General features: G+C 48.5%; 1 protein-coding gene across 1 annotated transcript in view; it reads right to left on the minus strand.

Annotated features, from left to right (window-relative positions):
- Positions 1-1,995: 1,995 nt before the first annotated feature.
- LOC105456062 (histone acetyltransferase KAT7) overlaps positions 1,996-15,368 on the minus strand; it is a 39,505-nt gene continuing 26,132 nt past the window's right edge. The window contains 5 exon segments of the mRNA XM_011699836.1: positions 1,996-2,027; positions 2,030-2,117; positions 3,695-3,801; positions 5,060-5,206; positions 11,777-11,870. Coding sequence (XP_011698138.1) covers positions 1,996-2,027; positions 2,030-2,117; positions 3,695-3,801; positions 5,060-5,206; positions 11,777-11,870 — 468 coding nt within the window.

Here is a 15,368-nt window from a genome sequence, read left to right on the forward strand (position 1 = left end):
ACTCTCAGCCTCAATGTTGGGACGTGCAACTATATCATATATATATATATATCTCAATCATACTATTTGCTGTGCAGACCACATTAGAGAGATAACAATAATGCTTCGGTTGAGGCAAACCACATGTATAAAGATATTCCAACCGAATGTTATTTATCCTATAAGCACTACGGTTGTGACAACCGTACTGATGAGCTGTACCTTAACAGACGTATGCCATGTAACATCAATATAGCTTAAATTCACATGCATTTCTTTTTCAAACATAGAGAATATATTGTTGTGACATCATTCCGCAGCAATTTTTTCCGTGCGGACATTTCCGCCCGCGGTGATCATCTGTCGCGCCGCGGATGTTGCAACTCCGGTCCGCAGGGCCGGGAGATTCGAGGGAAAATTTTCACCGGTTGCAGGTTCGGGCGCCTCGCGCGCATACGACGCAATCTGATCGATGCGCGCCGGCGGCGCGTTAACGGGGTCCCGCCGTTATGCAACTTACTGCACCAGGCGAGGTTGCACCAACGAGAGAGAGAGATGCCAAGGTCGATGCACCAGCGAGCTGCACAGCGCAGCATCGACGCAGCGGCACGGAAAGAGAGAGAGAGAGAGAGAGAGAGAGAGAGAGAGAAAGAGAGAGGGAGAGTAGCGGCTTATCGTCGCCAAGTTCAACGATATCTCCCGTATGCGCAAATACGTATCCCCTTGCGCGAAACATACCTTTTACACAACTGACGTTCTCTCGCCGGCTGCACCGGGTAGCAAAGGATAGCGGCCGCATCTCCGCATTTAATTATCGAAGCAAATATTACAACGGCTCGAACTTGAAACGCCTCTGCGAGCCCTATTTACATTTTCATCCCACATTCATATTTACACACACTCTCTCTCTCTCCCGCGAGAGCTTCATCATTCGCTTTTTTTATTACGCATAATTTACATATCCTGAACGTGCGATCATTTCGCGCGGATTTCATTTCGCTGTGTAAAACGGATCGTCTGAAAACAATTCTAAATAAAAAGATTTCACTGCAGATACAGGAACCCTGTTTTCCTAATGATAGAAGAGCAAAGAAAGGCCCGAGATTCTTATCGCTATAGAAGTACCGACGTTTCTTACTCGCTGAAAGAGATCTGACAAAAATAAATTACTATGAAAATTACGAGTACTTGATGAGAAAAGCCAACTACTTCTTGAGTATAAAAAACACGTTACTAAAAGTGAAAAAATTTCAGAATCCTGTTTCTTACGTAAGAGACATATAACGTTATTCTAAAAATAAAAAAAAAATAGAAACGGCCAATTACGATCCGCTCGGCGCTCCTAGTGTTAAAAACAAGACGGGCAAATGCGAGGCGACAGCGCGCGAGTGACCGCACGCGGAATATATGCAACAGTCCACGCGATATCACTCGCGTGTGCGTTATCGGCTCGCACTTGTCTGCTTTCGTCAGCGTCAGGACGCGAGACGTTTCCTCGCACGGCGCTCAAAGCACAATGCAAGACACTTTCCACAGTCGGACAATTATTGCCGGGCCCCCGGTCCGACCTGCGCGACGCCCGCCGTCTATACTTAAACGCGCGCGGGAGAAAGAGAAGCTGTTCCCGCGGCGAGCCTTAACGATATTGCCAATAGAATGAGATACTCACCCGTCGTCGTCCCGCGCGGTGCTTCGGGAGGACGACGAAGGGATTCCTGGGAAGGATTTTCATCGCCCTCCTCTCTCTCTCTCTCTTTCTCTTAGCGTTACATTACGGGCGTGAAATCTGTCGGTTGGCGGCTTATGGCTTCTCCGCGCTGCGTGGAGCCGATGCGAAGGTCGGAAATGTATAGATAAAGGCCGACGATGACGACGACGAGGAGGAACGCGCGAGAATCGACGGCGTCGTCCCACGGAGTCGCGCCGCGAAGAGAGGGAGGGAGGGGGGGGGAGGACGAACGAAGAGCGAGGAGAGAGGTGGCGTACTTCCAAGCTCCTGCAGGCGCAAGAGAGACCTTAGTTCGAGGCGGAGGGCGTCTTGGGTGGCTGAAGGGATTCCATTTCAGACACTCCGGATCGATCTCTTTGTAGACGGGGCCCCGTCTCTTCACCCTCTCCTTGTAGTCGTCGATCACGTCCTGAAATTATTTCAACGGTCCCTTTCTCTCTCTCTCTCTCTCTCTCTGTCTTTTTTTTTATCCGCGTGGCTCTCACCCATTCCGAGGGCGACGCGACGCGACAGCCCGTGAACGTTTTGATCGCATTCTGACGGGGAGGGAAGGGAGTTGAGGAAATGTACAATGGCGAAGCGCAGGGGGGGGGGTGAGAGCCACGATCGAATTAACCGAATGATAATTAGTCTCGCGGTCGTGTGCTGGTCCGCTCATATCGGGGATACCGTTTCCCGGGACCACCACAGTGACGAATGATCGCATCGAAATCGGATCGTCCTTGTTGCATCATAATCACGTTAATAAGATACGTTTGATATTTCCGATATATTCATACTGTTTATACAGCGAGAGAGGCGTTTCGTTATTATCGCCGGGTCATTATTACTCGTTATCTATACCTCCACGGTTTGATTTGAGGTGAGAAGGAAAACACATCGGGGCAAGATAAAATATTCCTGCTAGACTGATTATTTAACAATAAGTCTGATTTACACAACGCTTTTTCACCAGCACCTAGCGTGCTAGTCTTCCAATAAACTAGCAGCTAAAAAAAATACAATTCTATAAATTGTATTTTTTTTTGATAATCCAAATGTTAACACTATCGCGACGTTTATCACGCGATAAATATTGCGATAAATTACAAAATAACGTAAAACATTGAGTATATTTTATAGACTTCTCGATAGAGGAATAACGCCTTGGTGTCGAAAATCCTGTGATATAATTATTAAGTCTGTACGGCCTTGATTTATACGATGTTTTTTTTATAGCAAATTAGCGAACTAGAAAACTATAGCAGCTATAAAAGTAATTCTATAGATTACATAAAACTATTATATATTTATGTATAACATAAAAAATAATTTTATAAATTATTTTTTAGCGGCTTTTCTTAAAAAAAAAATACAATTTATAGAATTCTATAGATTACATAAAACTATTATATATTTATGTATAACATAAAAAATAATTTATAAAATTATTTTTTATGTTATACATAAATATATAATAGTTTTATGTAATCTATAGAATTACTTTATAGCTGCTATAGTTTTCTAGTTCGCTAATTTGCTATAAAAAAAACATCGTATAAATCAAGGCCGTACAGACTTGATAATTATATCACAGGATTTTCGACACCGAGGCGTTATTCCTCCATCGAGAAGTCTATAAAATATACTCAATGTTTTACGTTATTTTGTAATTTATCGCAATATTTATCGCGTGATAAACGTCGCGATAATGTTAACATTTGGATTATCAAAGTATCAATGAAAATTGCGACGACGCGACGCGACGTTTTGCTCGCGGCAAATCCTCGACGTTATGTTATGCCCGTCGTCACGAGTTCTTATCAAGGAATTCCCGAAATCGGGCACGATAAATCCAAACAAGCACGATGATGAGCGTATTCGCGAGAAAGAATGGACGACATCTTTCGCAGAACGAAGGGGAAGTCATATATACACGATGCGTATATATATATATATATATATAATGTATATACGCGGCGGATTATGGCACAAAGGAGCGCTTACCTGTTTCTTCAGAATGATATGCTTGCCCTTCCAGTACTTCATCATACCGAGGGCCTGCAAAGTGCTGACAATGTCGTACGAGTCGATGGCCATTTCCTTGCTGATATCTGAAAGAAGAATTACCAAAGCCTTACGTCTCCTTTTCGTGCTCGTGTTCGACAACGGCCTTCCCTTGGACCTTTCCCCCTCCTCCCCCGTCGTGAAGTTGAAAGTGCAGGGGAATCGTCGTCGATGGAAAAAGTCTCGAAGGGACACATAATAATCCAATCTCATAGAAGAAACTTGTTTCTCCCGACGCTCAAACAGAGCCAAGAGTAATAAAATTGACGGGGACTAGTAGAAAGATACACACGATGAATAAAACATCGTGAATTTATTGCTATTTACATTTATGTATGGAAATATTTTATGTATGAAGAGAATACTATTCAAAAAAATTTTTTGTTTCAAAGAAAAAAACGTTTTCCTCCTCTTGAGCCTATTTAGCTACGCTATTAGCTACGCAAATCCGGGTCTTTAGGTTTTCCAAATCTCCGGTTAGAAATAACATAATGTATTCTTTACGTTTTCTAAAATGTATATATGTAAACTGGAAGCCATTCTAAGCCGCGAGGCAAGGGTTAGAATAAATAATTAGTAATGAAAAAAATTATATACTTGCATTCGTTTTGCATCGATTCGATTAATACTTGAATCCATTTAACGCGGCTCTGGATATAAATGACAATAAACTCAAATGAAGAGCTCGACGGCGAGGGAGCCGTCGCAAAAATGCAGGAAATGATGAATCATATATAATCTGCTGCGGTTTTCAGCGGCCGGGCGGTTTATCCTGCCCTCCGTGGATACAATTATTCAACCGCTAAAACCAGTTACGTTGGGAAAACTTGACCAGTGGATCAATAACAATGCGGCGTAAATCCCGTGTCTCCCTTGTCTCGAGGCACAAAATCCAAAATAGATCCAATATAACGTCCGTCCGAAATACGAAGTTCTATATCCTAAAATTATACGTATTGTACAACTACTTCTTTGTCAAAATATCAAGATAGGATAAATTCTGAGATCCTGATTGAAATAGCGAGAAGTGGAAAGAAGGATTGGCAAAGTCTCCTCTCGCCAGATTAAAACATTTTTCACGAAGTCGCTCGAGATCTTCCGCGACGAATGTAAATTTTCCATCCGCGGGATAATTTAGCACGCTTTCGAAATCAGGTGTTGAATCGAAGCGCGGACCACCCGCGAGTCGCATTTAGCGCGCACTTTCAATATATTTAGCGCGCATGAATATTTAAATGCCGTCCCGTATAATATCGGAAGTCAAAAATGACGGTCGCGCGGCGACGCGGCTTCGTGCTGACCTACCTTTTACGGAGATCTCCTTGCCGCCGAAATTGCAGAGATACTGCAACAGCACGTCCTTCCAATAGCTGCGATACGAGATCAGGCCGAGGTCCGAGAGCGGCTTCTCCGGCGAACCGATTTTCTTCTCGACCCTCGTCAGCAAGTAACCTGCGCAGCGAATTGTCGCACGGATTCGGTTTATTCGTCAAATATTAATGCTTTTTGTCAAATAAACTTATTTCTCTGTTACAGCGCCGATCGTGTCAATTCATGGCTCGTGCGCATCAATTGATAATCTTCTTAAGAAAAAAAATAATAATAGTACAAGTAATAGAATTTAAAATATTCAATAACTCCACTTTAAGAAAATTGTAATTCCAGATAATTTCCAGATAATTTGTAACTCAATTGATATATGTGAAAAAGTATTGCGTTAATAATTTTTCGACCGGGACTTGGCGAGCACTTGGCGAATGAAATTTCTAAAGCGTAATTGGACAACGAGATCCCATTATGCACTTAAAGTCAAGCGGACAAGTGGCGGCGGGCCCGAACAGAGACGAACCCGGCCCTGGCCAGCGGTGCCCGTCTGCTCCCGGTTGAACGTCCGTTCCGCCTCGTTTGTCCCAAGTATTCTGCGACCGAGGCATCAAAGAAAAATGTATAGACAGCCGGAGGGGGGGAGGAGAGCGAGAGAGAGAGAGAGAGAGAGAAGGCACCCCGAGGCGCTCCGTTCCGTGCTGCCTGCCTGCCTGCCTGCTTCGCCGGTGAATCGGCGAAAATCGTCCGTTGCGCGCCGTCCGTCGTCCGTTCACGTCAATGGAATTATCCGACGGACCGGTTAAAAACCCGTTTTTCAGAGAGGCGACTTAAATGCCAGATCCAGATCTACCGCAACCCGGAGTCCGAGATCGATAACGCGCGCGGCGCATTTAAACGCCGACGCCCGGCGCGATCAATCGGCGCCCTTATCAGAAGGGAAGGGAGACTCGCGCAGGTGAAATCTATCGAGGTGAAGCCGATCGGAGCGTAAAGCGATCTCACTTAAGGGCAACGTTGATTGAAGCCCCTTTCCGCAGCACAACGTCGAAAATCGACTGCAAATTGACTTCGTTCCAGTTTTCGCCAAACTTCGTCGACTCGGATTTCCTCGGGGGAGATCAAATTGGACAGCAGAATTTATAATACACGAACACCGTTTCAGTAATCCTCGTCGTTTTACGTTCGCGACGTGAATCCGAAATTGTCCTCCACGAAGATTCTCGGAGTGACACGCGAGTCCGCACCGAGGGAGAGAGCACGGCGAGAGGAGCTATACCAAGAGAGGAGAGACGGGACTGATCCGCGAGATTCAAGGATATGTAAAAGTCAATCTCACCTCGAGAGGGAGACGGGATTTAATGGACCCGCCGCACCCGCGCCCGTCGCTCGTTCGTTCGCTCGCATATTGCATGGATTTCGCGCGAACTTCGAGAGCATAGCACCTTGCATTATGTATAACCGATCTTTCTCCGCACGCATATTACGCGAGACGACGCGGACGATGGATTCGCGCTATAGTATAGCTTCCTCAACGCTGCACGCCAGTGTGTCTCTCGTCCGCGTTAACGTTGTTCGCTTGCACATTCCCGAAATTACCCTCCCGCGCCGTCGAGTGCAAGTCGCGGGGTGCAAGTTCAAAAGCGCGCCTCATTAGCAAAGTGATCTGTCCCGTCACGCTGCAGCGCCGTGTCTTCTGCCGAATAAATTTCGCCCCCCCCCTCCCCCCTTCTCTCCCGGAAGACGTTTATTTAAACTCCGAATGTGCCGCAGTTTCCGCACGGCTGATGGATCAAAGAGCGAGATAATTAGGTGTTAAGAGATTACTTGCGACGCCGCGGCCGCACCGAGGGAAGCACCTTTGATTCATTGTGTTCCTGAGTCTCTTAAATCCGGAGATCATGGGACACTTAAGGTCCGCATCTACAATGAGAGTATAAGCCGTAAGAAATTGACCAATTATAGTCGAATACAAGAAGAATAATCGATTATGATTGACCAATTTCTTATGGTTTACGACTTACTACTCTCATTACTGTAGATGGACCTTTCATAACGCGCAGACGTTACTTCCGTATTCGGACATCCACGGTTGAATGAAGGTATTTATAACTCGCGATGAAAGCAATTCGCGAGCAGGAGAAAGTGTTCTTGGCCCTAATACGTTTTCGGAAGAGTCAACACTGTTAAATTTACGATGTCAAATTATAATTGTAGATTCGTTTTTAATCATTTCCCTGGGTCGCTCACTGACTCCTACTCAATATGTCATTAATTTAACTAAAATAATGGAGTTGGACAATTTAACTCGAGAAGTATACTAACTTCTATTCCAAATTTAGCTTATATTTACTAAGTGCACATATATTAAATGAAACATGAACGTTAATTTACTCTGAAACTGCGCAATTCAATCACAGAAGTAGGTTAATTTAGACGTGATTATTTTCTTAACCACATCGTTTCGCATTAAAATGTAATACAATTTGACATGTATAGAAGTTAAAAATATCGAAATGTTATTTAACTTGAGGAAACTTTGGTTTAAATTTGCTCCTTTGGTATTTAACAGCACGTGAACGGCTGACGTACAGCGAGAATGAAACTTTCTCTTAGTTTCCGATTGATTTCGAATTGTACTGCAGGAAAAGGATACACGCCGCGCGAGTGTCTTTTCGCCACACAAAGTTTCTCCAAGGTCCTTCAGATCCTTGGATTTCGACCGCAGACAACGGCTCCAAGGTCGCCGGTGTCTGGGAATACGCATCTCTGTCGCGCACGGCTCTCCGCGGAAGAGCGGCGCGGACGGACGCGCTCGACGCCTTCCTCCGCGGAGAAGCTTCACTTCGGGCCTCTTTTATCCCGCTGGACGGACAAGAACGGATGGACGGACGGACAGGAGAGCGGGGAGAGAAAGAGAGACGTGTCCCCGCGGCGGACCAGGACATGCCGATCCCGGCGCGCGCGTTCGCGTTTCCGTTCCCGTTCCAGGGTGTTCCCCGGCCGGCGGAGGGTTCAACGACCACCGCCGGCTCCACCATCTCCTCCAACCTTCGCGGACCGCGTATCTCCGCCGGCAGAGAGAGGACACTTCTCTCTATCCAACCTCCCTCTCCCCTCCGCCCGCCTACGGCACTCTGCGAGCTCATCCCCCGCTACTGTCTCTTTCTTTCTCTCTCTCTCCTCCCCCCTCCCCCTCCTACCCTTCACCATTTCGCCGCTGATTACTTTGGGAGGGTGGAACGCATTCATTACGCGTCCGTTCAGTGTGTAGACTTTCGGAATCGGCGCATAGGGAAAGGATAGCGAGCGCGCATCGGCGAGGGGAGGGAGGGGGTGAGAGAATGGAGAACCGCGGCGGAGGGGAGGAAGTTCGAGAGTGGAAATTCGAGAAAGAGGAAAACGGTGACCGGCGCGGGGCGGTGGGAGAAAGGAAGACGGATCAGCGTGACGGGAGCCGGGCGAAAGGGAAGGGGACGAGGGGGCGACAGGGAGGAACGTCCCAGTCTCGGGCAGGGTCGGCACGACCGAAGGGCGCAGGGCGAAATGAGGGTGCGAATCGCGAGGAGAACGCGAACGGGTTGAAATTGGGTGCTGTTGAGAGTAGTTCGTTGCCCCGCGGTCGAAGAATCACTGACGGGGAGATTTACGACTCACCGGGAATATTTATCCTTCATTTCAGTAGGAGGGGTGAAGGGGGAAGGGGTTATACCGATTCGGCACGAGTCACGTTGTTTCGCAAAAACGATAATGGGATTTCGACTTAATTTAGGGACGATTCGCAATTACCGTGCGATACATATCCTTACACGGAGGTAGACAGAGCAATTATGTTGGCGGAACTAAGAGAAAGTATCGCGATAAAATGCCGATAAGCTTGGAATTTTATATAGCTTAACGGAAGTGGCTTTCGATCATCTGAACGGATGCTGCAATGTTTGATGCTTCAAATTAAAAGATATCCTTTTTTTGCTCAAATTTAAGCAGAGAAGAGAAGGAATCTCGAGATCTCGTGTATCTTTTTTCTCCTACTCTTTATTTATATAAGTATATTAACTTTTCTGTTTTAAATATTCCATCTGTTCGTCTGCAAATCTGCTTTCTGTCACGAGAAGAGGGAGTTGAATCTACGAGACGATCGCTTCGGTTGCACGAGGCACGTTCATTTCGCTGCAGCTTAGATTGTTAAATCGAGATTCAATCCTTTCTTCCCCCCCCCCCCACGATAGTAATTTCTCTCTCTGGAACGAAAACGATCCGTCTTCGGGGGAGACATCTCGGCAGCGTTGAGGGAAAAAAAGGAAATCCCGTGTCAATGAGAAGGACCAGTCCGTCCGTCTGGCGGGATGATATCGCAACGAGATGCGCGGCGCGTATCCGCCCTTTGCCCCTTTGACGAAGGCGAGAGATGCCGTGCGCCACGCCGACCCTGCCCAGTCGCGGCGGTGTTGCGGCGCGGTAACCCCCCGCCCCTCCCCCTCGCCGGCTTCCTCCCTCTCTCCCTTCCCGTCCCTTACTGTCGCCCTCCCCCGCCGTGTAACCGGCGTGTTATACCCTAGGCGTAGGGGAAAGGGCGTCGGTGACCCTGCCAATCCTACGTAGGGATAGTGGAGCGAGGTCACGAGAGGTCATACGATTCCGAGCCCTTCGGGCGTCCTGCGTCGAGCGCGGAGAGGGAGGGGGAGGGGGGAGGGAGGGAGCGAGGAGACGAGTCGACGGCGGCGTAGGGAAAGGGCGAAGGGAGCGGGAGGCGCGGCGAGCGATAGCGGGTATAGGGCAGGTACAGGAAGCCCTGTACTGTAGGGATCAAGGTGTGCGGAGGAGAGTAGTCGCCCAGGAGAGGAGAGGAGACGCGCGCCGCGTGCGTGAGACAGGAAGCGCAAGTGTACGCGTATAGCCTGCACGCGTGTCTGCACGCGTGTACGCGACGTCGGTGGCGGTGGTTGTAGAATGGAAGGGGGGGAGGGGGTCGATCGATGCGGCGAGACGCCGGGCGTCGCACTTTCCACAGACCACTTCGCTCTCCAACCTAACGCTATACACACAGTTCACCATCACCACCACCACTACCACCATCATCACCGTTGTTATCTGCAGGGACGCTGACGATACCGCTTCCGCAGTATCGATATGCGATCGCTCCAATGCTCGCAGATCTCGCAGTTTATGGATTTACGAAATTGGGAAGCTGCGATGTTTTTTGTAAAAATATCATACATGGATTTGCTGTACAGTAATGCTAATGCGTTGAAACTGTGACTCACTGACCGGATTGGATGTTGAAAATAATTCGTACAAAAACAGCGATAAAATAGGGAAGATAAATATTATAGAGATCAATAGTACAGAGGTATCAAAAATAAAAATAATAAATCAGAATAATAAAAGAATATCCAAGCAGACTTTAGAGGCGCTCCCTTTTCCAAGAAATTATTCAAATGAATTTAAATATAGACACTTTTAACTTAAAGCGATTTTACATATACTGTAATTTAATACCTAGGAAATTCTCCGCCATGTATATTTTTCTGCAGGAAAATAAACAGTTACCGAATCCATTCGTGCGGGATACGCGACGCGATATCTCGCGTAGGGGCGCGCGGGCTCGTAGCGCCGGCCTTGTACAGTCGAAATACAGCCGGCGGCGGAGTCGATGGCACCGACATTGGATGCAGAAGGGATGGAGGGAGGAGACTGAGGGAGAAAGAGAGAGAAACGGGGAGGGAGGGAGGGAGATTGCCGTCTCGCTCGCGGAAAAGCCGACGGGGGTTGCAAAACCACCCCTCCCTTCCGCCCCCGTCGTCGACCGACCGACACACCACGACGGCACAGTACGTCGACCCTCGACCAACCAACCAACCAACCAACCAACTCCCGACGCACCCTCTCCTCCCCCTCATACTACTACCGGTGTAGTAGCGCCGCGATGCCCGCCGCCGCACCGCCGCCGCTGCTGCCACCGCCGCCGCCGCCGCCGACGCCACCGACGCTCGTTCGGCATCAATGAAAATGACGTCACGGCAAAAAGCCCCCGCGTTTAATTATCAAAGCTACGCGCCTCGCGCTCGCGCGCGTGCACACGCGTTGTCCGCGTGCGTGTGTGACGGCGGTGGCGGCGGTGACGGCGGCGCGGCGCGGCGGGGCGGTGGCAGCAGCAGCGGCAGCGTCGGCGACGACGACCGTCAACGAGGAATCGCCACGCGTCGGGTACGCCGTGGAATTGGCACGTGACGCGAAAGAGACGGAGAAAGGAAGTCGACGCGATCGCACATTCCGTGGCGCGTTTAAGCGCGTCAGGCGTGCTCGCACGCTCGGTGATAATATCGATCGCGATCTCGGATGAGAATAACGAAAGTTTTAAGAGAAACAAAATCGGCGCAGGCGAGAATAGATAAGAGAGCAATAATAGTAAGATACACATTAAATTCTACGCAGCGAATTTAGAGACATACATGTTCATTTTCTCTCAGCAATGTATAGATTAACTTCAATTTCTAATAATTCTTCGCAAAAAAAGATAAAGAGGCAGTTAAAACCGAGCTTAAAGTTAACCGAGATTAATATATAATAGTATAATCTATTGGAAACAGCGACGATTTATTCGAACGGCCGTACCTCGTAATAAAAATCGGAAACAACCCTTCGTCCTTCGTCGTTGCAGTATATGTGCATACAATATATTGGTATATATATACTTACTAAAATCGATGAGCAGCCTGCCGTAGCCCTGCCTTTGGTAAGGTGGCAGCGTCAAGATGCAGGACACGTTGTAATTCAGGAAGGAGTTCTTTTCCTGGAACACAATCATTAAAGCCTCGGTTAGCGAAAGTACATATACGGCGAGTCACGGAAGTCTGGTTAAAAGTACTGCATCACCGCCCGATTTATCGCCACCGAGATTCTTGCAAATTAACGATTATTATCGCGCGGAGTAATTTGTGAAATCATTATCATCGCTGCCAAATTACCTGAACTTTTTTCTTATCAACAAGATACAATTCTGCGCTACGCGGCGGAGAAGCAAAGTTTATAAATGCATTCGATATATTAAAGGCGCATGATCGATGACATTCCGCTCGCGAGCGAGCGCGAATAACGCGCCAGACGCGAAAGTGTGACGTTAATGCAACGGAAATGCATCTCTCGCGTTCTCGCGCGGCGAGGGAGATAAGGGTGTATATTCGTGACGGTATATTTAGAATCTGTCGATGCCTACGCAACGTGATCTTTCCGGAAGAGTTTCGAGCTTCCGTCCGTCGCGGATAGCTCTCGAAAAATTAATTAAAGATTCTCGCGAGCCCGTCGGGACGCGTTTCTCTCCTGGGAATACCGACATCAATTTTTCATCCGTCATCCTATAACGGGCACGCGAACCCCCCCCCCCTTCCTTCCCCGTCATCGTGGGGAAGTCGTGTGCCTGGAGAAGAGGAAAGACCGTTGCAGCAATTCCGAAAGAGTCAACTCTCAGAAATAGAGCACCCGGGGTGCTGAATAAAACGGGGACGCATTCTCGTATTTTTAACGCGACCGCGAAGCGGCGCGGAAGCCGTGCGGCATCAGATTAAATAAAATCCCTTTTCCGGAATCACACTCGGTATATGCCGATTTTAGTCCTAAGACGTTCATTATGGAAGCGCAAGTCGAACTTCTTGAAATCCCCCGCTAAAACGAAGGCCCAAATCGTGCATTGCGCTCGAACTCGCCTCGAGGCCTCACTTATCGCACTTGCAAAATGAATGCCTGATCTACAGGGTGTCTCTCGCGTACTATTCTCGCTTGGAATTTCTACAATCGAAAAGCTCTTTCTGCGTCATGCCTGATGCCCGACGTCATCGCTCCCGTTCCGAGTTCTTTGTGTCGAAAAGGAATTTGCGGGCGGTCTTGCCCCGCGGAAAGAGAGAGAGAGAGAGATATACCTCGAAAGAAAGTCGGTCGAACGAGAACGGTCCAAATGCGTCATTCGCGCGTTAATTTAACGTTTGGCACGTATTTGCAGCGTCGCTGGAGAAAATACGCGTTGCGAGGAATGTGTATACCTATCCTGTCGCGAACGCGCGAAAAATTGAAAAATTGCAAGGGAAAAAGGAGCAGAGAACGGTTTGCCGTTCAGTTAATCCGACCGACGGCAACGAAATGCCATTTTTCCGAAGAGAGAGTCTCGCGCGTTTAAGCGCCGCATTGAATTCCGGCAATGAATATAAACAATTTTTTTTTAGCAGAAACTGTTATATCCGATATGTATTTTCCACGGGAAGTGCTGGACATCGCGAGATGCTGTTGTGAATAGAATAATGGTCATCTAGCAGATACAAAAGAGATGCAAAATCTCCCTCTTCATATATCTCTCTCTCTCTCTCTCTCTCTCTCTCTCACACACACACACTTTATTTCCTCTTTCGTCGATTCTCGCCGTGAAAGAGGAGCTTAATCTCTCAGCCGGGATTACAAGTTATATTCCGGAGACGGCAACTATCATTTTCCACGGGAATATCCGTGCGGGTCCATTCGAGAATATATATACCTCGTTGAGTGGACGAAAGGGGATATTATAGAATCCGCGGTTATCTCTCGGGAATGAATTCGGATAGGATCCCGCGAGGCCGCTCGACGTGCGGTTCCGCAAAATTAAGAGTCATCGCGCACCTGGCGCGGCCTCCACCCCCCCCTCCTTCTTTCCCTGCACAAAGATTCGTGCGAAATCGCAAAAGTGGCTGCTCTTCCGTGAAAGGCAACAAAAAACAAAAAAAAAATTAACGGGTCGCTGATTAAGATCTACCCCTTTAACGCCTCGCGCGCGCAGTGACGCAGCGACGCGACACGACTCTTTTTCCGGCACGCGAGGCTGTGAGGATCCGTTCCGTTCGTTACATCCTCGGGCGCGCCTTGACGAGCGCTGCGCCCGAACGGATGGGTCTCTCTCTCTCGATGGTATTCGGACACCCGGTATTTCCGGCCGTATGCGGCCGCCGTGCTGTTGCTAACTGCCGAGGCAGCAACGGTCCGAAGGACACGACCCGCGCGCGTCGGTGTGTATGCGTGTGTGTGTGTGTATGTGTGAGTGCGTGTGTATCTGTGTGTGCGTGCGTGCGTGCACACGCCGGCGATGCCCACACGTGTGCGTATCGGCGTGTTAACTCGGCGAAGTAGAAGACGAAGAAGAGAGGAGCGAGAAATAGGGATAGACGAGTGGCGAGTGAGACGCGCGTTCTACATGAGAAAGCAGAGAAAGAGAGAAAGAGAGAGCGACGGGAAGAGGGAGAAAACTTTGGGCCCTGAGAGAGGCAACCGTCCCCGAGAGGGGTCCGTCTCCGTCGGAGGGATGAGGGGAGAGACCAACTGCTAAGAACTAAAGAAAAAGAAAAATATGTATAGGGATAGATATTTTCTCCGGAGCATATTTTGAAACGGCGATATTGTTATCGATGGTATTACGATGCCCAGAGAGTATATACAGGTAACGGCAATTTACGATGCCTGTAAAAGTATCGGATGAGCACTAACCGAAGGTTAAGGAACGCAACGTTCAGAGAAAGTATAGTGATTTAGTGTAGGAGGGTGACTACTCGTCTCGACGGCCAGTCGTCGGAGTTAAGTGAGACAAATCGACGGGAATGGAAATGAGTCAGCGAACAAGTTCCGAAAGCCCGAGCTTGTCCTCGTCCGATTCTATTCACCGCGTCGTCTCTCACGAGAAACGTAAAAATGTAACAGGACACCGCCGCCGTTCCATCGCTCGCAAACCCACCAAAAAGATTCTCCTTTGTCGCAATGTCGAAGTTCAGGGATTTCTTCGAAGCGTACGTAGGTACGCTACACCGCGTCACTTCGTCGTTCTCGTTAAAACCGTGCCGAAAAATTCAATTGTACCACTAGTGTAAGATCTGACGAGGCGAGACGAGAAGGATTTCCACTGGGTCCTCCTACATACCTGTCGCAGATTTGCAAAACGCTTCGTTAATCCTGCGAAAAGCGTAGGTAGGAGGATCTCGAGAAAGAGAGAGAGAGGAGGGGGGGGCACGGAGAAGAACGAAGAGAAATCGAGAGAGAGAGAGAGAGAAAGAGGAGGGAGGGAGAGGGAATCTGGGGCCCGCGACGTCCTTGGGCCCGGTAGTCACCGTGCTGCTCAGGGCCGTCTCGACGTCCCCACCGACATCGTGACAGAGGAGGCCATATACTTTTCCTCCTCCTGCTGCTCCGTCTCGCTCTTTTTCCTTCCCGTCGATCTTGCTCGATCTCGTTTCCTCGCGCCGTCCGGTCGCCCCCATGGACGACGTCGCGTAAGGACGACGGA

The sequence above is a fragment of the Wasmannia auropunctata genome, unplaced genomic scaffold (genome assembly GCF_000956235.1).
Source record: "Wasmannia auropunctata unplaced genomic scaffold, wasmannia.A_1.0 LD335787.1, whole genome shotgun sequence".
NCBI classification, from domain to species: domain Eukaryota; kingdom Metazoa; phylum Arthropoda; class Insecta; order Hymenoptera; family Formicidae; genus Wasmannia; species Wasmannia auropunctata.